The sequence below is a fragment of the Marmota flaviventris genome, chromosome 2 (genome assembly GCF_047511675.1).
Source record: "Marmota flaviventris isolate mMarFla1 chromosome 2, mMarFla1.hap1, whole genome shotgun sequence".
Lineage (NCBI taxonomy): Eukaryota > Metazoa > Chordata > Mammalia > Rodentia > Sciuridae > Marmota > Marmota flaviventris.
The window spans coordinates 91,265,824-91,289,557 of NC_092499.1; the positions used below are offsets into that span (position 1 = coordinate 91,265,824).

General features: G+C 39.6%; 1 protein-coding gene and 1 pseudogene across 4 annotated transcripts in view; one reads left to right on the plus strand and one right to left on the minus strand.

Annotated features, from left to right (window-relative positions):
- The first annotated feature begins 1,899 nt into the window (after positions 1–1,899).
- Positions 1,900–23,734, plus strand: part of Stard9 (StAR related lipid transfer domain containing 9) — a 141,336-nt gene continuing 119,501 nt past the window's right edge. For all 4 annotated transcript variants that reach the window (XM_071608148.1, XM_071608150.1, XM_071608152.1 and 1 more), the window contains exons 1-3: positions 1,900–1,997; positions 5,607–5,676; positions 8,213–8,329. In XM_071608148.1, the coding sequence (XP_071464249.1) occupies positions 1,951–1,997; positions 5,607–5,676; positions 8,213–8,329 (234 nt within the window). In that variant the 5' untranslated portion in view covers positions 1,900–1,950. The remainder of the gene's footprint in view (positions 1,998–5,606; positions 5,677–8,212; positions 8,330–23,734) is intronic.
- Positions 10,717–11,741, minus strand: LOC114081746 (talin rod domain-containing protein 1-like; annotated as a pseudogene).

Consider the following 23,734-nt stretch of genomic DNA (forward strand, 5'->3'; position numbering starts at 1 on the left):
AGACTACTGTTGAAATCAAGTTCTCCAGGCTGAAAATAGAAATATTAATGTGTCAATTCTTTTTACTGCAAAGCACAGTGAGTAGAAAAGCCATCTAGGATACCAGGGTTCCAAGTGAGCTTGAATTATAAACCAGTTATCCCAGTACCTTATTCTAGATAGATGAGAAAAGGGGGACTAACATGACTCATGTTCTCCTGCTAGAGTACTAAAATAGCCACCTAACTGGTCTCTCTGGGCTTCTACCCTTACTTCTCAGGCTAGTCTCAAAACCAGCAGTCAGAGTAATTCTTTAAATATATAAACCAAATCATTTTGCTCTTTTCCTCAAAACTTTCTTATGGTTTCCCAGCTCATTAAGAAAAAAAATCCAGACTTCCATGCCTTCATGATACTTCCATGATTTTCCACCTCTCACTCTATTCTACCTGCCCTGGCTTTCTTCCTATTGGTTTTAACGTTTTAGTCTGTCTCTAAGCTCAGGCCTGTCCTTGTGTCTGCCCTTCTTCCAGACAATAGCCCAACTCTTCTTTTATATACTTCATATTTTTCTTAGGTGTCACTGAAGTCTTCCCTGGTCATATTATCTGAAGTTTCATGGCCCTTTTCTACTCCCTGTCCTGATTTTTTTTTTTTTTATTAGCTAATCTGATATACATTTTAGTTAAATTGTTTATCATCAGTCTCTCTATCCCAGCTCCAATGAGCCTAGAAGTTTTGCCTATTTTCTTCACTTCTTTGTCCCAAGCCTACTCTGATAGGAGCTTACTTAGGACATATTTGTTAAACAATTGAGTATCTGCATGACTTCCTTTCTCGGTTTCTTCAGATTTATTCAAATGTCCTCTTATCAGTGAAGGCTTACTGGAAGATGCTGTGCAAAACAGCATTTTTCACCCTTCATATACACGAAGGCTATTTACTGTTTTCTTTTTCTTGTTTATTTTTGCATACTGGAGATTGAACCCGGTGGGGGCGCTATACCACAGAGATACGTGCGCAGCCCCCCCAACCCCGCCTTTTTAAAAATTAAAAAAAAAAAAAATTTTTTCCTAAGTTGATGAACAAGGCTAGCCTGGAACTTGTGATCCTCTTGCGTCATCCCTCAGAGTGCCTGGGATTACTGGCGTGGGTCATCGCGCCTGGTTTCCCTCCCCGCCGCCTTTTTTTTGTTTTTTTCACTGCACTAATCATAACCATTTATATATTTATATGTTATATATTAGGTGTTTGTCCCCTTTTCCTTCCCTGCAGATTGTAATTTCCAAGAAGGCAGGTACATTGTTTTGTTGTGTCACTGTGTCAGTGCTCGACACTTTGTAGCTGTGCAATAGTATTTCTTGGATAAATTAGTAAACTAATTCTGATAAGACGGCATTTCCTCTACTGCTACAAACACTGCCAAGGTGGCCTTGAGGTTCTGGTAAATGGAGCTCCTCAGCACTAAAACTCCTCTTCATACTCCGAATACTCCTTGCTGGAAAGCAGTTTCTGCCGTTTCTTTTTTGCCGCAGCATTGACATATCAGGCCAGCATAACGAATAAAAATGCTTGGCAAATTATAAACGTTTGAACATTAATAAAAATTTAATGGATTTACTTGAGTATAGCACGATCTCCAAGTCCGAGAACAAAGGCCTCCGCGCCGGAGGGTCAGGCCTGAACTCTGCGGACACCTCCAGCCAGCTGCCGCGGCGCGGGGGAGGAGGGAGGGGGTAGACGAGGAGGGGCGGGGCCGAGCGTGCCTACCTGGCTCCGGATTGGCTAAGGCTCAGCGGCACAGCCTCTCGGGCAGTGGCGCGGATTTGGGCGTGGGTGTCCCGAGAGGCGCGTGGGGCGGGCGGGGTCGGCTGGGGGTGGGGCTGGGCTTGGCCCTGGCTAGGCTGGGCTGGGCTGGGCTAGGGATGCCTAGACTGGACTGACCTCCGGGGATTGAGTTGTAACCGAAGGATGGCGAATGTGCAGGTGGCCGTGAGGGTCCGGCCCCTCAACAAGCGGTGAGTCTGGGCAGGAGGGGGCGCCTGAGGCGTCAAGAGAACTCAGAGGAGCGCAAGGGCCCCACTTTTCTGGCGCGGGGAAATAAAACACAAAGTGACCCAGGGACCCAGGGTCCGGAAGCCGTAAAGGCTTGGCGAAACAGGCCTGGAGTCGAAATTTCTTGTCGTGACCTGGAGGATAGCAGTTCCCTGGCGGCCTCACGAGAGCGGCGCGTTGTGTGCGCGGTGTCCTGGCGTCCTGCCAGCTTGGAGTTTCTAGGGACCATGCTCAAATCTTGATGCACGGGATTGGGCCTTTCTCATTCTACAGGTTGTGAAGGATTTGGAGAGGTGGCAGTCTGTCACTCTTCTTGATGTAACCCTAGAGGACTGAGACAAAAGGGTGTACATGGTTTTCCTCTGCGAGGACTTGAGAGGAAAATTGAGGCCCAGAGAGATGGTGGTTTTAGTTTGCGCTCAACAGCTGATCTGATCAAAGACAGAATTGAAGTAAAGGAAGTTACTCTAATCTTTTTCTTCCACATCCCTAGCTCCTCAGGGATGAACCTGATCTTGCAACTTTAAGCCCTTGAGGCTTCCTGAATCCATCCACATATTTTCTTCTCTTTTCCACTATTTTTTTTTTTTTACTCATATATTTGGAGAGTAAGGTAAGACTTTGTAGAAGAGTTGGTGTTCGAACTGTTTTTTTTTAAATTTTGTTTTATCTATTTATTTTAATATATTTTTAGTTGTAGGTGAACACAATACCTTTATTTTATTTTTATGTGGTACTGAGGATAGAACCCAGTGCCTCACATGTGCTAGGCAAGCGCTCTACCACTGAGTCACAATCCCAGCCCCTCAAACTGTTTTTTAAAGATCTTTTAGTTTGCTAACAGGTAGAGAAAGTGCAGAGGGCCCTCTGAAGGAGTAAGAACACCAAAAGAAAAATATTTAGGCTATTGGAAACAGATTAGTTTTGGTTGAGAGAGGGTTGGTGTGGAGGGAGGTAAGTGATAGGCAATAAAATTGGCAGAGTGTGGTTGGGAACCAGAGGCACATATTGGAATTATTTGAGAAATTTTAAATTTTCAAGGACATAAGATGACTTGATAATTGCATAGAAAAGTCAAAAAAGGCATTGTCTTAAGCTGGGCATACAGCTTAATGGTAGAGTGGTTGGCTAGCATGTACAAGGTACTGGATTCAATCTCCAGCCCTGCAAAACAAAAAGAAAGACATTGTCTCCCAAAACAAAATTTGGTGCAATTGGTTAATTACATTGGTTTCATATAAAGGTGATTGACTTTGAAGTCTTGTAATTGACAGAATAATTGTAAGAGCAATGAGAAGCAGGAAGGAGAGAGAAAAGAGAATAGGAAGAAGGCAAAAGAGGTACTATGAAGAAAGAAAAGCAGCAGGTACCTAAACTGCTGTGTTTGGGTTGGTAAATGGCTTATGACATCTGCCTTCTGCATAACTGGATGTGATTTAAAACTAGGAATTCATAGGTGTAGCTGCTGTCCTGGAGATAGCCTCTGGTAAAAATCCTCTTTTTTCAAAACTGTTCTTTTAGGATTCTCAGGGTAACAACATTGACCACTCCTAGTAGTAACTTCTTAGTTCTTTAGGAATTAGGGATTTTAAATACCATGGATTAGATTAAGAAAATGATGTTGAAATTGGGTTGTTATTATTTACATCCATGATAGAGAATAACTTTATCTCATCCAACAAAAGTGGAAAGAAGAGGACAAAAACTTACTTTTAGCTCAAGTGAAGTGCTTTGAGAGTAAGTGGTAGAATGCCAAGACTGTTGACCTTGAGGTGTGAGTAGATTGTGGCAGGCTGGAGTTTCAGGACCAGAGATTCAGGCACAGATACAGAAAAATCCAATTCAATCCCAACTGAGAATCTAAATGACTCTCTTCTTCCCACAGAATCCTACAGAGATGATAGATGTGCCCCAAGGTGTTAACTTCCACTGTCTTCATCAAGGCTGTTCTCCATGTGGGGAATATGCTGATTGTGTGGTTGTTTCACCCTTCAAATAAGTCATTGGCACAGATTCAGTTAACAAAGTCATTGGATCTTATGTTGTACTTGGGAAGAAATTCTGGAGATCATCTGACCCAAGTTTACATTTTTTGTTTTTCTAGATAAGGAAATAATCTTGTTTAAGGTCTAAAAGCAAACACAGCGAAGATTTGATTCACTAAACCACATTGCTGCTTCCTGAGATTACAGGGAAGTTATACCTCTTTCTCAAGTGCTCTTTAGCAGGACCAAATAACGAACCCTGAATAAAATAACATAGGAAATGATTTTGATGTCATCCCCTTTACCACACAGTTGTTTCCCATAATCAGAAATTCTCTTTGTTATTGTGAGTTACTTTCATTTTTCAATCTAAAACCATTCAGTATTGAATGGTTCTGCCAATTCTGTAGACTCTGCAGCAGTCCATCCTGACCTGTGAAAAATTACTTCTCATACAGTGAATAGCTTTTCTGTTTTTTTTCTCTTAAACTATAAAATAGGGAGAACTGCTTCATATTTTTTATGAAAATTAAAAAAATACATTAAAAATATTTAGAACCTGGCTCATTTTAAGTGTCTAATAAAGCGTTAGCTCTATGAGTTTTAGTGACTATTTTTATTCATCTGTATCCTGTACTTAGCTGTTTTTTTTTTTTTAAGTTTTTCAAAGGAATAAATACCAAGTGACAACAGTTTTGTTCTGTTCCTTTTTAGGGCAGTAGTTACCAAATTATAGTATATACGTAAAAGCCACCTGGCAATCTTGTTATAATGTAATTTGTTATTCCTGCCCCCCAATCATAAATTTGAATTAACTAGGCCTTCTCTTAATCCCCCATAATTTGATGTAGGCAGCCTATGGCTTATTCCTGTTCACAACCTTTAACCATAAGGAATGAACAAGAGTTAGTGTTAGCAGTGTTACCACGTAACTGCAACATAGAAAGATTTTTAAGGATTTTGGCTCTCATTCTGCTGTAAGAAGATTTAAGGAAAGGATTTGGGAAAAATGTCTCAGTATCTCACCAGAGAAGACTCCAATACCTTTTTCATACCCCTGCTCAAATCCCAGAGAAGATTAAAGATTATACCATGTTGTGTGCTGGGCTAGGAATACTTTCTAAGATTTCCAAGCCTGATTTCCAAGCTATAGTTAAAAGCTCAGGCTTTATGTTCAGACAAATTTGGATTTAAATCCTAGTTCTACCCTTGCTGGTTGTGTGACCTTGGACAAGTAATGTAATTTTCTTTAAGATTTAGTGTTTCATCTGTAAAGGTGAAAATATGTTAAGAAGTTTTATCAGAAGAGTATGAGGATAAATAAGATGAAGTACAATAAATCGTGCACCTAATATAGTACCTAATAAGTCGTGACTATTAGGTGTTCCAGAATTAAACTGTAATGATCTAGAGAAGCATACTGTGATGCTTGATACGATGCTTATAGCTTTTTTATGGAGACAGGTCCTTGACTTATGGCTATAGCAATAGGGAAACATTTTGTCCCCCTAGTGCTGATCTGAGCTTCTCTATGATTTTTTTTTAAAGTAATGTTTATTCTCATATGGTTTTGGTTCTTGTTTCCAGGGAGACCAAAGAAGGGGGAAGAATCATTGTGGAAGTTGATGACAAAGTGGCAAAGATCAGGAATTTAAAGGTAAACCTGAAATTATTTTCTATTTGCTTTCCACTGAGGACTTAAAATTATTACAGGGGTTTCTGGGGTGAAAATGTATATGTGAATGTATGTAGAAGGGGGAGAGAGGATCATATAAGGAAAATTGTAAGACGACCCTGGACCAATAATAAAGCAAATTTTAAAATAAGTCAAAAAAGCCAGGGGATGTGGGCTACTACAGCCTAAGTTCTATCACATAGCGAATAGAGGTGGGCATGGTGGTACATGCTTGTAAACCTAGCTACTCAGGAGGCTGAAGCAGGAGAAGTGCAAGTTCTAGGCTAGCCTGGGCAACTTAGGAAGACTCAGTCTCAAAACTTAAAAAAATAAATAAAAAGGACTGGGATGTAGCTACATGGTGGAGCACTTGCCTGGCATGTGTCAGGCCCTGCTTTCAATCCCAAGTACTGGCAGGGAAAAAAAAAATGTGTGTGTGTCTATGTATGTGTATGTATATGTATGTATATGTATATATGTATACATTTGATGCAGCTATTTTGGGAACTGGTAACTGCTTTGAAAATAAACACTGAGGATGTTATGGAGGCTGTGACTACCTTAAATCATGCCAGGGCAATCTGTATGTCTGTTTAACTCATCTGACCATCAGAGTTGTTTTTGGCGGGTGGGGTGGGGTGGTGGGTACTAGGGATTGAACTCAGGGGCACTCTACCACTGAGCCACATCCCCAGCCCTATTTTGTATTTTATTTATTTAAAGACAGGGTCTCACTGAGTTGCTTAGCGCCTCGTTTTTTGCTGAGGCTGGCTTTGAACTCATGATCCTCCTGCTCCGCCTCCCAAGCCTCTGGGATTACAAGTGTACACCACCACATCTGTCAGACTTTGTCCCAAGCCTCTCAACTGATATCATTTTATCAAGAGACATTATTAGGTATTTTAGAACGTACCTGATAATGCAAGATTTACTTTTGCCATACTGAGATCCAAGTAATAGCCTTCAGATCCCAGAAGGGAGTCATTCACAACCCTGAGTCTTGTTACAGGTTTTCTTTCACAGATCTGACTAAACTTTGAGTCACAATTGGTCAGATATGGAAAATTTCCTTCCCCTGCCTTACCCATTCCTAGAGTTAATTTCCTCCATCCTTTCCACTATTTATCAGACTAGCAGATAATGGAAGGGTTCTTCCCTTTGTGAACTTTGAAGAGTGGAGAGAGACAGTGCATTATGGTAGTACTCAACCATGTGAGTACTACCATAATCAGCTTGCAAGTGGAAGCCAGCACTCCTACGAGCTGAGGACATTGAGTGGCAATTGTGAGGATTATCTGGACTCCAGGCTTTAGAACCATGCCCACTTCAGTCATTTCTGTGATGTGATTTGTTTTCTTTTTCAATAACTCCCCACTGAAAGAGAATGGGACTGTCAGACTTTCAAAATGAACTCCCTGGAAATAAAGATCCTTTTATTTTATTCTTTGCTGTCTCTTATTTATATCTGTATTGCCTAATCACTTCAGCTGTTTTGTTCTGAGATCTCATATTTTGGTTCTTAAGAATAAATCTTATCCAAGATCAAACTTTAATCTGCCCTCTAAATACCTCCCTGGCTGCTTATTTCCCTAAGGTCAGTTGTCCACTAACAATGTCTTACTCATTCTGATAACCTCATTCTTCTGCAGTTTTTTTTTTTTTTAAAGTACTGGCGATCCCCAGCAGTTTTTATTTTTATTTTGAGACAGGTCTCACTACGTTGTCCAGGCTGGCCTTAAACTTGCAATTCTTCACCTCAGTCTCCCAAGTTTCTGGGATTACAGGCATGAAACACTGCATTCAGGGATGCTTCTATGGTTTTTGATGGCTAGGTTCTTTCCCTGTTCAGAGTCTGAATTTTAAATATTAACACAAGGTACTTCTGTGAGTAATGCATTCTCTGCAGAGTACTCAGAATTCAGTGCAGTTCCAACTTTGGGTCTTCCTTGGGCAGTTGGATTGTTCCTATCTCTTCTGTCCAACATGGTTTCTAATTCACTGAGGGTGAGTACCCAGGAACTTCAGTGAAAGCTCCAGCTTGGTGCAGTCTGCCAGGTCTAGAGGCAGAACTACTTACTATTCATGTGCTCTCAGTCTACTCTACAGAAGATAACATAGATAGTGATTAAGATGCCTGGAGAGGGAGAGACTTTCTCTCTCAAGCTGTCCTGTATCTCCTATGGTTGTTACTAAAGAAAACAGACACATGATAGAATGATACATTGATTTAGTTTTGTGGGACTTTATTTGTACCTATTAAAGTGAAGATAAAAGTTACCTTTTTTTTTTTTTGTGGTGCTGGAGATTGAACCCAGGGCCTTGTGCATGCGAGGCAACCACTCTAACAACTGAGCTATATCCCTCAGCCCTGTTACATTTTTTTCTTTTGACACTAGGTTTCATAAACATTCTGCTACCAGTCCAGGTCTCTCTAGTTATAATATGGAGTGATCAAGTGCCACTGGCCTGTGTCTGATATTATAGTAAAGAAGACATTGGATTCTATGTTTGATTTTAGGTGGATGATCGACCAGATAGCTTTGGAGACTCCCGGGAGAAGGTTGTGGCATTCAGCTTTGATTATTGCTACTGGTCAGTTAACCCAGAAGACCCTCAGTATGCATCTCAGGATGTGGTAATGTCATTTGTCACTTTCCTTTCTTTAGTCCTTCTCTTTTAAGATGTTTATTATAAAGATATTTGTCATAGTCCTTATGGCATAATTGCGCCAATTGTAAGTATTGTAATGGTACTTTAAATTTTAATACAAACTGATGAATTTAAAAGGAAAAAAGCTCCAGTACATCAAAAGACCATTGATGGCCTTGAATTGTGGCTCAGTGATAGACTGCTTGCCTAGCATAGATGCTCTGGATGTGATCCCCAGCACTGCTTAAAGCAAACATACTAAAACCATTAACCTTGTCAAGTAATCATTTCTATGGTAGTGTTAATAAAAGAAACTTATTTCAAATGCAGAAATCTCATTGTATGTCTTCTCAATTCTTCATAACTGGATGTAGTAAATTAGCATAGAATATGGGACCTGGCTATTTTTCACTTTGGTCAGAAACTAATGGTGTTTTGGGCTGAGAAATGGTGGTAAGAGGCATCAGGTCCAGAAGGAGCACAGGAAGTGGGAAAAGACTACTTGATCAGGACATGGAAACTGGCTTTTATCTTTATAGGCTTGGGCCTCAGCAAGATTTAAGTGGATATTAGTTAGCTCAGAGGGTGTTTGATCCTATGATAAGTGAATGGAACTCACCTCAAACATGGCCTTGACTTGTGTGCAGTAGAAGGGCTGAAGAATCTAAGAAGCTAGTATCATCTTTGAGCCTTAGGATTATACTTATGCTCCTAGGTAGAGTGGAAAATGGCTAGACTGCTAGTTTTTGAGCCTGCTAGGTATGTAGGAGGCAAATCCTATTGATCTATTGCCTGAGGATTGGGAGGACCAGCCAAATCTTTGCCAGCTGAGCTTTTAGTCACTCTTCATGTACCTCATAGTTCTTGGCCCTCTCAGTTTTCTAACACAATTGGAAGCCTGGCAGTGGGTCTACAGGACATTTTTGTTTCTGGGAAGATGCAACATGCTACTGCTTTGAGCACTGTTAAAGGCCTCCTTTCAGTCCCCATGTTGATCAGCAAGCCTTTCCTCTTTCAATTCTATGACTATAGACAACAGCCATAGGGTACACTGTGAAAGTCTATCCCTAAAATTTAAAAAGACAACATTTATTTGACCTTTCATGGTTTTGTATAATTATATATTCTAAAGAAAAAAAAAACACTATAGGAATATATTCTCAGTAAGTACCATTGGTAATAATTTGAGGGGAGACCTGTACAACTATTGCCTTTGAATAAAAAGTCAGAGTCTGTTTTCTACCAAGTATTTGTCTTTTGTGAAACTTTTTATAATTATGCCAATGGAACAATATTATCAAGTCTGAATTACTCAAGGGAAATAGTACTGATTTTCAGCTAATGCAAACTGCTAATAATGACTGGATAGTTCTAAATCATGGAAGTGTAATTTCTCCATTCTTCCCTTCTATGAAGAACCTATAGAAAAAGACCCTATGCCCACTATGGGATTTGTTGTCTCTTTGGGCCCCTTCTGTTATAATATGAGCATCTTGCCTTTGTATCAATGTGTTTGTTGTAAATACTCAGCAGAAAAGTAAACTGTAGACATTACCTAACCTCTACCAGGTTTTCTCTGTCCTTTAGACCTTGAGGACACTGGCAGGTTCACACTTGTCTTATGGCCCTTTTGATTTTTGTTTTTTTTAAAGAAACAGAACATTTTAATAGATGAAATAAATACTCCAGTACATGCAAGGTAAAAAGTTGACACTGGGGGGGGGGGGAATCACTCTATTGTGTAAGTTAAAAGATAAAACACACCGGGGCTGGGGATATAGCTCAGTCGGTAGAGTGCTTGCCTTGCATGCACAAGGCCCTGGGTTCAATCCCCAGCACCACAAAAAAATAAATAATTAAATAAAACAAGCTCATTTTTGCTTTCCTCCCATTTGCAAATCACATGGCAAAATCATACTCTTTCCACACCAAGTATACTCCTAATTCAACACGACTGCTTAAAAAAATAACAACATACAAAAAAAGATAGCTACATCCATATCTAAGGGCATTTATTTTTTATTAAAATAAAAAAGAAGAAATGAACCCTGACCTTTTCCCTGCCCAATTAATAATAAAATTCAGTTGACAGAGGGGTGGGGTATAGGAGTAAAACTACAGCCAGCAGATTACCCATTTTTTATTCCCCACTCCTGTGTGGGCTGTTTGACACTCTTTCGTGCATGTGCCTGGCCCTGACTTCTGGAAGATTCCTTTTGGGCATTTAATGTGTGGGGGAGGGGTCACCTATCTGTTTTTGGTATAAATGGAGAGGGGCATAGAATAAATCTTCCTTTAGCCTCGGGGTAGAAGAAGGGGAATGGAGTGGGGTTGCTAATTCACAGAATTGGAATTCACTGGTGGTAAAATACTTTAAGAGACCTCTATCTTAAAACCTGAGACAGTAGGACAGTAGTCTTCAGATACTGCACAGGCTCTGTTCCTCAGCCTCTTCTGTGGTCCGACATCTTGGCGCCCCCTTCAGGGTGCTGCAACAGATCCCTAAGGCACTGGGTCAGAAGCACGCAGGCCAACCCCATGGTCATGACACCACCCAGAGCAAAGGTCTGCATCACCTTGCCCTCAGCACTCACAGCTCCCACACGACCCAGGAACTGCGGCTCAGTGGTAAAATCTACCAGCACACTCACAGGGCCCAATGAAGAGTGAGCAGTGGCTGCTTGCCAGTTCACTGGGTACCACCTTAACCCATACACAGGCCAGCAGCGCCAATGCACTCGTACTCATGCACTTGATCCCCAGCTTGAACTGCTTCTGTCAGAATCACTCCAGTGACTTGTCACTGGCCAGGGCGCATGTGTCTGTCAGGAATTTGAGGTTGCACAACAGGCTTTGACACCCCCAGCAGCAGCTGTGGAGTCATATTGGTCAGTGGAGAGGCTGGTAGCACCGTGCAGCTCTGCTCCAACTTTTGGCAGCAGTGTGTAGTGTCCACCAGGCTTGGATGTACAGGTTGCATGCCTGATGTGGCCACTGCAGCCAGATAGGCAGCCTGGGCTGAGCACTAGGTCAGCAACACCATCAGGTCACCCAGTTCTGCTAGACTGCCCCTGGCCTCTCCAAAGAGGCCTGGGTAAGGCTGACTCTGAACATCATCGTGAGTGAGAGTGGAGAGAGCCTTGGTGAGTGTTGATGGTGTCCTGGTGCTGCTCAAAGGACTCTGCACCGTCACAAGAGGAGGCTGGGCCCTTGAAGAGCACCTACTAAGCCTTGTTCAACAGCAACAGCAGGTCAGCCATCAGCCACATCTTGCCCTTGCAGTGGTCGCAGCTGAAAAGCAGCATCTTCTGCAGCTGCGAGCTGGCCCCACCTACCGTGCTCACAGGAGCCAAAGAAGCTAGCTCACCAGTGGGCTTCCCAGCACTGCCACTAGCCATGGTGCCTGGGAGACACTGGCATGCCACTGGGGAGCCCACTACTACCACCATTGCCAGTTTTAGTCCTTGATTTTTATCCCAGCATTCAATATGGATAAGATATCTGGTTACTGATATTTGTAACTTTTCCATTGAAAACTTCCAAGAAGAGCCAGGAAAGGAATTGACTCAGTAAGAGGATGTATCAGTTCACCACACCTACATCAGTCCACCACTGTGCCTGTATTTGTGGCAAAAAAATAATGAATGGTCTCTTAGCAGAAAATAACATTCTGATAGCTGTTTCAGAGCTCCCTAGCCATGGCACACCTATGGCCTTAATGTACATACATAAGAATAATTAGCTATTTATGTAAAATGTGATAAATCGGTAATCTTGGAGCATGTATATGTGTTTAAACAAAACATATATATGTATATTAGTGTCAACAAGCTTGGATATGTATTTTGTGTGAGGCTTAATTTACATTTACATGGCTTAATTGTGTAAGTATCTAGTGGAAGCCCAAAAGACCATGGAGGAGGAGAATTCCTAAATGATTCTTCTATTGCCTGATTTTAAAGTTAATGGAAAGATCAAATGGAATCCAGACAGGAAGCCTGTGCAGAGAGATAAAACCAGTGTCTCCTGAGGTTTATTCTGGTTTGTTTATTAATTATCGAGTCCCTCACTGGTCCTAAGAGGAATCAGGATAGGAGAAAGAAGGAAGGGAACCTCTGTCACAGGTTGGAGTACGGCCAGCAGCCCCAGAATGGTGGCAGGACTCATATCCACATGATTCAGTCAGGAGATCTCATTGCTTTCACAGCCCAGAGTTAATTACTGAGGTTAATTACCCTAATTACTGTGGCTTTAAAACCACTAGGGGTAGAAGAGGCAGAATGTCATAAAGTAGTAGGACTTGGAAAGAAAAGAACTTAGACATTATCTAGCTCCTCCTCTCTACAGGATTTGTGGTCACATTTTGTGATATATACAATAAAATTCACCTTTTTAGTGTATAACATACAACTACGAGTTTTGATAAACACAAGTATGTAACCTGCACTACAATCAGTATGTTAAACAGTCCATCATCTCAGGAATTCCTTCATGCCCCTTTGTGGTCTTATCTTTTCTGCCCCCAGCCCCTATCAACTACTGCTTTTTCCTGACTCTCCAGTTTTGTATGTTCCAGAATATCAAGTAAATGGACTCATGTAGTATGTAGTTATTTAAGTTAGGCTTCTTTCACTTAGCACGATGTATTTGAGGTTTGTTTCTGCTGTTGTATGTATCACATCATTTTCTGACTTTGATTCAGACTTATTTAAATCAATGCTTTTTTCATCCCTGGGTTTCTTCTTTGTGTAAAAGAAGGACTGTCAACACCTTTAGAAATGTAGCATGGATTTAAGATATCCAAATATCTGAGGGAAATATCCAATGGATATGAGGGAATATCCAAATATCTAGCCTTGGGGAGATTTTTGGCAACATTATAAGGAACCATTCACATACAGATGTTGACAAGAATGTCATCTATTCAGTATTGGTGCTGCCTTATCATAGTCCTTAGTTTTTTTAGAGATTGAAGGGAATTTAGTAGTCATTTATGCCAGGGTTTCTCAAGCTCAGGACTAGTGACTTTTTTTTAATATCTTTTTTTTTTTTTAGTTTGTAGGTGGTATAATATCTTTATTTATTTTTATGTGGTACTGAGGATTGAACCCAGTACCTCACATGTGCAAGGCAGGTGCTCTACCACTGAGCTGTTACAGCCCCAGCCCCAGATTATTGACATTTTGACCAAACAATTCTTTGTTGTGAGAATCTGTCCTGTGCACTGCAGAATATTTAGTGGCATTCCTGATCTCTACCCACTAGATGCCAGTAGCAGTCCCTCAAAAGTGACAATCAGAAACATCTGCAACTGGGCTGGGGTTGTAGCTCAGTGGTAGAGCGCTTGCCTTGCATGCATGAGGCCCTGGGTTTGATCTTCAACACCACATAAAAATAAATAAATAAAAATAAAGATATTGTGCCCATCTACAACTAAAAAAATATTAAAAAAAAAGAAAGAAACATCTCCAACTGGGCATGGTGGTGCATACCTGTAATCCCAGCAACTCGGGAGGCTGAGGCAGGAGGTTTGCAAGTTCAAAGCCAGCCTCAGCAATTTAGCGAGGGCCTAAGAAACTTAGCGAAACCCTGTCTCAAAAATAAAAAATAGGGCTGGGGTTGTGGCTCAGAGGTTGTGGCGCTCGCCTAGCATGCGTGAGGCACTGGGTTCAATCCTCAGCACCACATAAAATAAAATAAAGATATTAAAACAAATAAATAAAGTTAGGGATGTGGCTCAGTGGTTAAGCACCCCTAGGTTCAATCCCTGGTATCCCCCCACCGCACCCCACGCAAAAAAAAGATCTCCAGACATTGCTTATTAATCTAGGCCAATCCCCCCCAATTTATCACTGTAGCTATATAAATTACATGGAGCTATATGGGCAATTAATGCCCAAGGAAGACTGGATCCATGCTTCCTTATGGTGGTCTTTTCATTGCTTTATATTATTCTACTTCCCTCTTTGTGCATTTATTTCATAGCCTCAGAAGATACATTAAAGGTTTAAATTCTATAGTGCTTTGTCACTTCCAGCCCTTGGTGCTAACATACCTGAGTAAATAGATTAGATGTCAATAACTATTGAACAGTAAATTATCAGATACTCAAAAGTTCTGCTAAGAGGCATTTGTAAAAATGCCATTGATGACCAAATGTAATTTAAATGTTTATCACATCATTTACATTCAGTTAAATTTGTATTACTTACTCCATTATAGAATAGGAAATTGAGTCACAGAAAGGCAACAAAATTTGCCCGAAGTCACATAGACAGTAAGTGCAACTAAAAAATAAAGGATTGTCCAACTCTAAATTGTTATAATTTCCACTAAGCCTCGCCAATGCTTAACTTTAGTCACTTGACCAAAAAAAAAAAAAAAAATCCCACTTAGCCTACTTGTGATCTGGTCATCTCCTTACACGTATTATCTGATTTAATCACTTTAACTTCCTAAAGAGTAGAGGATTTTATGCCCCCCCCTTTTAATAATTGAGGAAATTTAGGTTTAGAGCTGTTATATGACCAGCCCAAGTCACACAATAAGAAGTTAAGTCCGGGTGTGGTGGAGCTCATTTGTAATCCCTGCTACTCAGGAGGCTAATGCAGGAGTATCACAAGTCTGAGGCCAGCCTGAGAAAACTTAGTAAGATCCTGTCTCAAAATAAAAAATCTTTTTTTTAAATGTTGTTTTATTTTATTTTTTTTTAAATATTTATTTTTTTAGGTGTAGATGGACTCAACACAATAGCTTTATTTTTATGTGGTGCTGAGGATCGAACCTAGGTCCCACCCGTGCTAGGCGAGTGCTCTACCGCTGAGCCACAATCCCAGCCCTCAAAATAAAAATTTTTAAAAGGGGGGCTGGGGATGTGGCTCAAGCGGTAGTACGCCTGGCATGCGTGCAGCCCGAGTTCGATCCTCAGCACCACATACAAACAAAGATGTTGTGTCTGCTGAAAACTAAAAAATAAATATTAAAAAAAATTTTTTTAAAGGACTGGGGATGTAGCTCAGCTTGGCTAGCATGTGCAAGACCTTGGGTTTGATCTCTAGTGCAATAGAGATCAAATACAAGTGACTTTGAACATAGAACCATCATGCAATGTTGATTCATCCTCTTCAGAGTTCATCTTTTTCACTATGCCAAGTACATAAAGGAAAAAGAAAAGAGAGAATATATGGGAAAAGGAAGAGATGAAATGTTGTGAAGGAGAGACAGATAGACTATGGGACTACAGTGAATGGACAATGGTATGGGATCATATACCTGTCTTGTCTATTACCCCAAGACCCTGATATCACCAGCTTTCCATTCTTCTTTTTGTTTTGTTGTGTTTGTTTGTTTGTTTTTTGGTACCAGGGAACTCTGGGGCACTTGACCACTAAGCCACATCTCCAGCCCTGTTTTGTATTTTATTTAGAGGCAGTGTCTCACTGAGTTGCTTAGTGCCTCGCCATTGAACTCGGGATCCTCCTGTCTCAGCCTCCTGAGATGCTGGGATTATAGGCATGCGCCACTGTCTCAGCTTCCCATTCTTAAGGCAAGTCTTCATTGGTCTAAATTGTGTTTCTACTCTTTATTAGTATTTGGAAATAGCCAAAGCTTTTTTTTTTTTTTTTTTTAATTTGACCTATATTTTATCTGACTTGATCTATATTAAAGACAGAGATTACACCTGGATTTGAATTCAGGTGCAGCTACTTATTAAGCTGGTTTATGATGAACAAATTACCTAACCTCTTTGCATCCTAGTATCATTAGTGATAGTAATACACACCTCAGAGTTATCATGAGGAGGAAATGAAATAATTATGTAAAGTGTCCATCCCAGTAACTTCCTAATAGATACTTAGTTCTTGAGTTCTTTGGCTTTTTTTTTTTTTTTTTTTAATCTCTGTTGTAAAAAACATTATCATAAAACAAGAGAAGCAAGAGTTGAACTTGATTTGAAAATCTCTTCCCTGAATCTGGATATGATACCTTCTGGGAAAAGCATGTTCTACTTGGAAAATTAAACTAACTACCCTTTTTCCTGGTGAGGAGCATCTGTTGGAGAAGAAGTCCTCTGCTCAAGAGTATTGTGTTCAGTTGTGTAAAACTTTCCATGTGGAACATTAGCTCAGCTTTACCCACCAAACGACTGTGACTGCTCAAAACAAATCCAGACTGAGTCAACAAAAAGCATATCCAGGAACAAAAAGCTACCCAGCCCTTTGTGAAAATCAGTTGCTCCTATTCTCCTGGGAATCTTTATGTTAAAAAGGTCTATTATTTGACTAAAACTCTTGTGAACTTTTCCAGTTATTAAAAAAAAATCATGTGAGTGAGCAGAATTTTTCCACATAACCACTGAATCCAAAATTAAAGTTATATCATTAAAGATGATTGTGCTTGGGCTGGGGCTGAGCTCAGTTGGTAGAGTGCTTGCCTAGCACTTGTGAGGCACCACATAAAAACAAAATAAAGGTATTATGTCCAACTAGTATAAAAAATGAAAAGAAAAAAAGATGATTGTGCTTGTTGTGTTTATATTTGTTTGGTCTCCATAGTACACTGAAAACCCAAAAACACACAGAGTACATCATTGCCTATCCTCCAAGAGCCTTGAGAAAGAGAAAGTTATAAATTCTTTGGTGAATTTATCATTGGTCTGAACTTAAACATGAGGGAGGATGTCAGGAACTTGGAGAGGTTTCAGAGGGAAATCACAGACCCCAGAAAGTGATTAAAGGGCTGGACTTCAGGAACCAAGACAAAAGCTTCTATTGGTACAGTATACCTCACATGCATTTGACACAGGGTTATTTATGAAGTAATGTTGGTCCAAAGATGAGAAGAGAGAGGTAATAACACTCCCTAAATACGGAACATGATGAGTTTTACAGTTTATGGTGCTTGAGAACCACCTGGTCTTCATTTCCATTAGGATAAAATAGAGAATTTCAATTAAATTGCAGAGAATTTTATATAATTAGGACATGAAGAATAACATGTAGGGCAGGGGATATATCTCAGTTGGTGGCATGCTTTTCTCTCATGCACAAGGCCCTGGGTTCAATCTCCAGCACCACACACACACACACACAAAAAAAAAAGAACACTTAGAATTTTTGAATCCTGATATATGGTTTCTAAAGAGTTTGACTTTAGAATTCCAAAGTGTTAAAATTAAAAATGCTGGAGACCATTTGAGAAATCTTATTTTTTTTCAATATTTATTTTTTTAGGTGTAGATGGACACAACACAATACCTTTATTTATTTATTTTTTTAATGTGGTGCTGAGGATCGAACCTGGTTCGAGCGCTCAAACACTAAGCCACAATCCCAGCCCCAAGATATCTTTTTTAAAGGTGAAAACCTCAAGATACAAAAGTAGTAGTTGTAGAATTTTTGGTGTTCAGAATTGTTGTTATTTTAAAAATATTTTTCTTAGAAGTTGATGAGCTTTTATTTTGCTCATTTATTTATATGCAGTACTGGGAATCAAGCCAGTGTCTCACACATGCTAGGCAAGCACACTACCACTGAGCCACAATCCCAGCTGCCAGAATTGTTCTTGAGGTTGCAGGGAAATGCCTGCTGTTTATTCTAATGGTAGACCCATGAACTGCAACACAAAGGTCCAAGCATGTCAGTTAATGTGCTGCTAACAGAATCCCAAGGAAAGATCCTGTTCTTTAGATCAGACCTATCCCCCATTCATTATTCAGTTGAGGTGAGGAATTTCACTCTCCCCATTTAGTATTATAGGGGAGTATTGAGTGCCTGTTATGAGTTCTACGGTGTGGTCAGCCTGTGATTAGATACTGCTGCCACAGAAGCAGCGTTTCAGTCTGGGAGACTTAATCTGTTATAAGATGAAGGAAAGTGATCTATTTTTTTTTTTAACAGAGATATTTTACACAGGATTCATTTAATTGTCACTGACTTATTTTTACAGTTTTAAAAAAATCTTACAGTGGATCAAACTTGGTGGATCTATTTTATCTGTGCCTCCAGAAAGTGTACAGAGAAGGACTGTAACCCTTACTTCTTTTGTACCTTCTGTCTCTTATATCTACTGAAATTGGAGTATGAATGAAGGCTTTAGTGAAAGGGTTAAAAAAAAAGGGTGGAAGAGTTATTTAAACTGAAAAGGAGCAAGAGGAGAGGGAAACAAAGAAGAATTTAAGCTGGGTTCAGTGGTGCATGCCTGTAATCCCAGTAGCTTGGGAGGCTGAGGCAGGAGGATGGAGAGTTCAAAGCTAGCCTCAGCAAAATCGAGGTCTCAACTGAGACCCTGTCTCTAAATAAAATATAAAATGGACTGGGGATGTGGCTCAGTGGTCAAGTACCCCTGAGTTCAATTCCTGGTAACCCTCACCCCCCAAAAAGAAGAAATTAAGGTGAGGAGGAATTTGAGAGCTCACAGAGGAGCAGATACTGTTAGGATTCAATGGCTTGGCTTTTTTCAAATAGATATAATTATCTCTACTTAAGGGATAAGAACAGGCTCAAATGCTTAAGGTCACACAACTGATTGGTGGAATCAGCAATCAGACTCGTGTTGATTGTGTGACTCCAGAATTCAGGCTTCATAATTCAGGCTTTCATACACACACACACACACACACACACACACACACACACAGAGCTCTGTTCCTATATTTCCAGTGCTACACATCTGGAATTCATGATCAATTAATGACCTGATGGATAACAGACAAGATAGGACTCTGCCTTCTTAAATTGTTTTTTTAGGGTTTTGTTTACTTGTTTTTGTGGTGTTGGGGATGGAACCCAGGGCTTTGTGCATGCTAGGCACAAGCTCTATAACTGAATTACAACCCAGGTCCTACTTTTTGAATCTTGCTGCCTATTTTGAGAAGCTTTCCAAGTATGCTTAAGTTATAGAACTACAAAGGTCTATAAGTTTCTCCATGTATCTTCTTTCCCTGATGCATTTATGTGCTAGGAAAGTGGGGAGTTGTGGGGGTGTTAAAGCATTTCCTCATGAATATTTGCAAAGCTGTGTACATTCCATCACTACTGCTGCTTCATTCCAACCACCATGGATACAGAAGTAGAAGGAAGAGAAGTTTATAAGAAAAAGGCTTTTTTTGTGTAATAATTGGATGGGGCTCTGTGGGACTGAGTGGGGAAAGGGAAATTACCATGAGAGTTTTCAATATGTTCTTTCTGCCAGCAGCACAGCTGCTCTGCTCCATAAGCATATCCATGGGCTGGGTTTTAAAGGAATAAGATCTTCCTTTTGGCTTCAATCTTTTTTTTTTTTTTTTGTAGATGGACACAATACCTTTATTTTATTTATTTATTTTTATGTGGCGCTTGAAGGATATGGGGGAAAAAATGGAGAAAGAAGGACAGTGAGTCCCAGGGAGAGTAGGAAAACAAGGGACTCTAGACTTTCACCATTTCCCTGCAACAATGAGCTCTGAACCAGAGCTGTATCTACAGCTGTTCTCTCTGACTGACACATTCTGCTTTGATTCATTCTCACTAAACTCAGACCCCTATTGTAACCAGTTGCCATTTTCTCTCTAGAAAATATGCCCCTCTGGTGCTTATCCATTTAGGTCTATTCGTTTCTCTTTTTTTCATTTTGCGCTGAAACTTGGAACAGAGTTTGGGGCTCTTTACTCCTCCCCATCCTAATGTTTTCAGTGCTGAGGATCAACCCAGTGCAGCATTTAATTGAATCTTTAAAGATAGCTTTCAGACTCAGAAACATCTGAAGGACAGAGTTCTGTGATGTTTAAATTTAAAGCTTGCTGCTGATGCCAAATGCCTATACAAATATGAACAGTGGAAATTGGAGAATTCTTTTTTTTAATGTTATTGTATTTTTTATACCTTTATTTTTATTTATTTATTTTTATGTGGTGCTGAGGATCAAACTCAGTGCCTCACATGTGCTAGGCAAGCGCTCTACAACTGAGCTATAATAGAAGCCTTAGAGCATTCTTTTAAAATGCAAAAGTTTGTTTGGGCTCTTTTCCCCAGCAAGCCAAGAGTAGTAGGAATTCCTGGGAGTAGCTAAAGCCCTTGAGATCTAGGTTGGAAAAAGAGGTTATCTGCAGGGGAATTATACTGATATCTTGATAGTCATTTGCAGACCCAGGGCAGCCTAAGAACAAATATAGTGTTCTTGAGATAGTTGTCCTTGACCCAGAAGTTCTCTTGCTTGCATCTTCAGTGCTGAGATATTGCCTTTTACTCTCACTCTGCCCCCTTACACTTGAGTTTGTTATGGGGTTTAAAGAAATTGTTAAGGGCTGGGGATTAGCTCAGTTGTTGAGCCTTTGTTGAACCAGTTGTACAGGTCCTTGGGTTCAATCTCGAGTACTGCACAAAAAAATGAAATAAATTTATTGATTGTCAGTTAATTACTTGAAGAAGAAAAGTATAATGGCAATGAGTGTTTTCAGTTTGGGGGGAAAAACCAGTTTGCAAAATCATTTAAACAAGAGGTACCCCTTTATTTATTTTTTTAAAACTTTCTTTTAAGTATTTTTTTAGTTGTAGTTGACACAATATCTTTTTTTTCTTTTTTTTTAAAGAGAGAGAGAGAGAGAGAGAGAGAGAGAGAGAGAGAATTTTAATATTTATTGTTTAGTTTTTTTTTTGGCGGACACAACATCTTTATTTGTATGTGGTGCTGAGGATCGAACCCGGGCCGCACACATGCCAGGCGAGCGCGCTTCCGCTTGAGCCACATCCCCAGCCCCTGACACAATATCTTTATTTTATTTATTTATTTTTATGTGGTGCTGAGGATCGAACCCAGGGCTTCGCATGTGCTAGGCGAGTGCTCTACTGCTGAGCCACAACCCCAGCCCAAGAGGTACCCCTTTAAACAAAAGATGTGTACATCCACCAAAATAAGCATGTCAGGCAGACTGTTAACAGTACATTTGTCCTAAGGAATCCCCCCTGGTTTGCCTTGCCAGATGCTAAATGTTCTTCCCACATATTTCCACAGTAAGCCTGGTCTAAGTACCCTAAGCCACATTTCAATAGTCCTCTGGGGGACTAGTGTAGCTGACCAACAAAAGGCCCCTTCTAAATTCAGTGCTCAGAGAAAGGGAAAAGAAATGGGACTGTTTTTCCTCTAGTTATGTGCTCAAATAATGGCATAAAGTGTCACCTAGCTTATTAAAATATTTTGCTATACAATTTAAGCTAATTGTAAAATATACAGAAGAGTATAATAAAAAAGTTTAAAAGCCTTTCCTTCTTGGAGGGCAGTGGCACATGCCTGCAATCCCAGCTATCCAGGATGCTGAGGCAGGAGGATCACAGGTTAGAGGTCAACTTGGGCAATTTAGCAAGACCCTGTCTCAAAATAAAAGCCTGGGGATATAGCTCAGTGGCAGAGCACTTGCTTAGCATGTATGAGGCCCTAGGTTTTATCCACAGTATGGAGGAAGGAAGAAAAAAAGCCTTCCCTTCCATACTTTCTTGTTGGTCTCCCTTGTGAGAGGTAACCACTAGTTTGGTATCTTTCCTGACATAATCTTTTTCTTATTTATTTTTAAGAGGAATTAGCATATTAAGGAGATTGATCTATTTGTGATAGACATTGCAAATATTTTCCCTTTTTATACTTTTGTTTCTGTTTATGATTGTGTGTGTATGTGTATGTATGTACATGCTTATGTATAATTTAAAAATATATATACTCAAATTTATCAACCTTTCTCTTTCACTTCTTGGTATGTTAAGCTTAGGCCTTCCCACTCTGAGATTATAAACATATTTTTCATAGCTTTTTGTTTTTCATGGTATACTAAAGAGTTTATCTTTTTAATGTTTAAATATTTGATCCATTTATTTATTTTTTTTTTAATTTCGTGATGCTGGAGTTTGAACCCAGGGCCTTACACATACTAAGTAAGCGCTCTAACACTGAACTTCAACCCCAGCCCCTGAAATTTTTTTCAATCTAAGGGATGAGGTAAGGCTTCAACTTTTGTTTTCTAAATAGCTAACCAGTTGTCCTGGTACCACTTATTGAACAACTGTCCTTTCTCTACCGATGAAAAGCCACTTTTATTTTTTAGTAAATTCCTATATATATTTTAGGTCTCTTTTAAAACTGTTTTGCTGGGTACAATGGTACACACCTATAATCCCAGCAACCTGGGAGACTGAAGCAGGAGGATTGCAAGTTTGAGGCCAGCTTCAGCAATTTAGCAAAGCCCTAAGCAACTTAGCAAGACCCTGACTCAAAATTTTAAAAAAGGTTTGGGGATGTAGCTCAGTGGGTTCAATCCCCCGTACCAAAAACATGTAACAACCAAAAAGCTATTTTTCCATCGATTTATTTATATTTTAGTAAAAGTCATACTGTTTCAGAAATTTTCAAACATATATGCCTGCATGCATTGAGCCACGAGTACACACACACATACTTATATATAGACACATACCTTATTGTTGTGCGACTTTTTAATATTGGGCATTTCTTTCTCCAAGTATCCTAGTTATTTTGGTTATTGCCTTTCCCAAAAATGCATATATTTTCTTATTATTGCTTGTGATAGTTCCTCTTCCTAGTATGTAATAATACATCTAATTTCTCTAATTCCTACCATTTAAAAATGTTCATTCTTCAAGATATAGTTAAAATGGTACTTCCTCCTTGAAGTCATCAACTGTTAAATTCTCATATCTTGTAACTCCCTGTGACACTGTGTGTTTATTAATTAAACTTCATGCTTTTTTCAGTCATGTATTTTATCTATTAAGGAAGATAATTTTAATATTACATTTTATTAAATATAAAATAACAAAATATTTCATTGAAAACTAACCAAGAAAGTACAAAATAACTTAATAATTGGTTTTCTGTACTTTGGTTTGGTCAAGAAGCTATTATAGGCAGTGGAAGGTACCTATTAAACATTTATTGCAGTACTTACTGCTATGAATATAAACTTAATGTGTTTTTGATACATATTATCTTAGTAGGTGATCCTTGAAGGCAGACTAGATCTGATTTATCTATGAACACTCCATATTCCCCAGCACAGAAATCATTCATTTAATTACTCAGTAAGCATTTAGGAAGCAGCTACAATCTGTAGCAAGTAGGTTTGAGTGCCCTTTTGGTGATAAGAGACATATCCTATCCCTCATAAAGCTTATAGTCTTATCCTTCATAAAACTTATAGTCCTATTGGGACTACCAGAATTTTAGACATATGAAAATAGCAATACTGAATAAAGTATTAAATGAGTGGTACTACAGTAAGGACCTCAGGAATTCAGAGAAATCACATATCTATATGTTGCTTTGAATAAGTTTAGGGTGCCATTTTGGTTAGAGGGAATGGCATAAGCAAAGATTCCAAGGCAGGAATGTTCAAAGTACAAGTTTG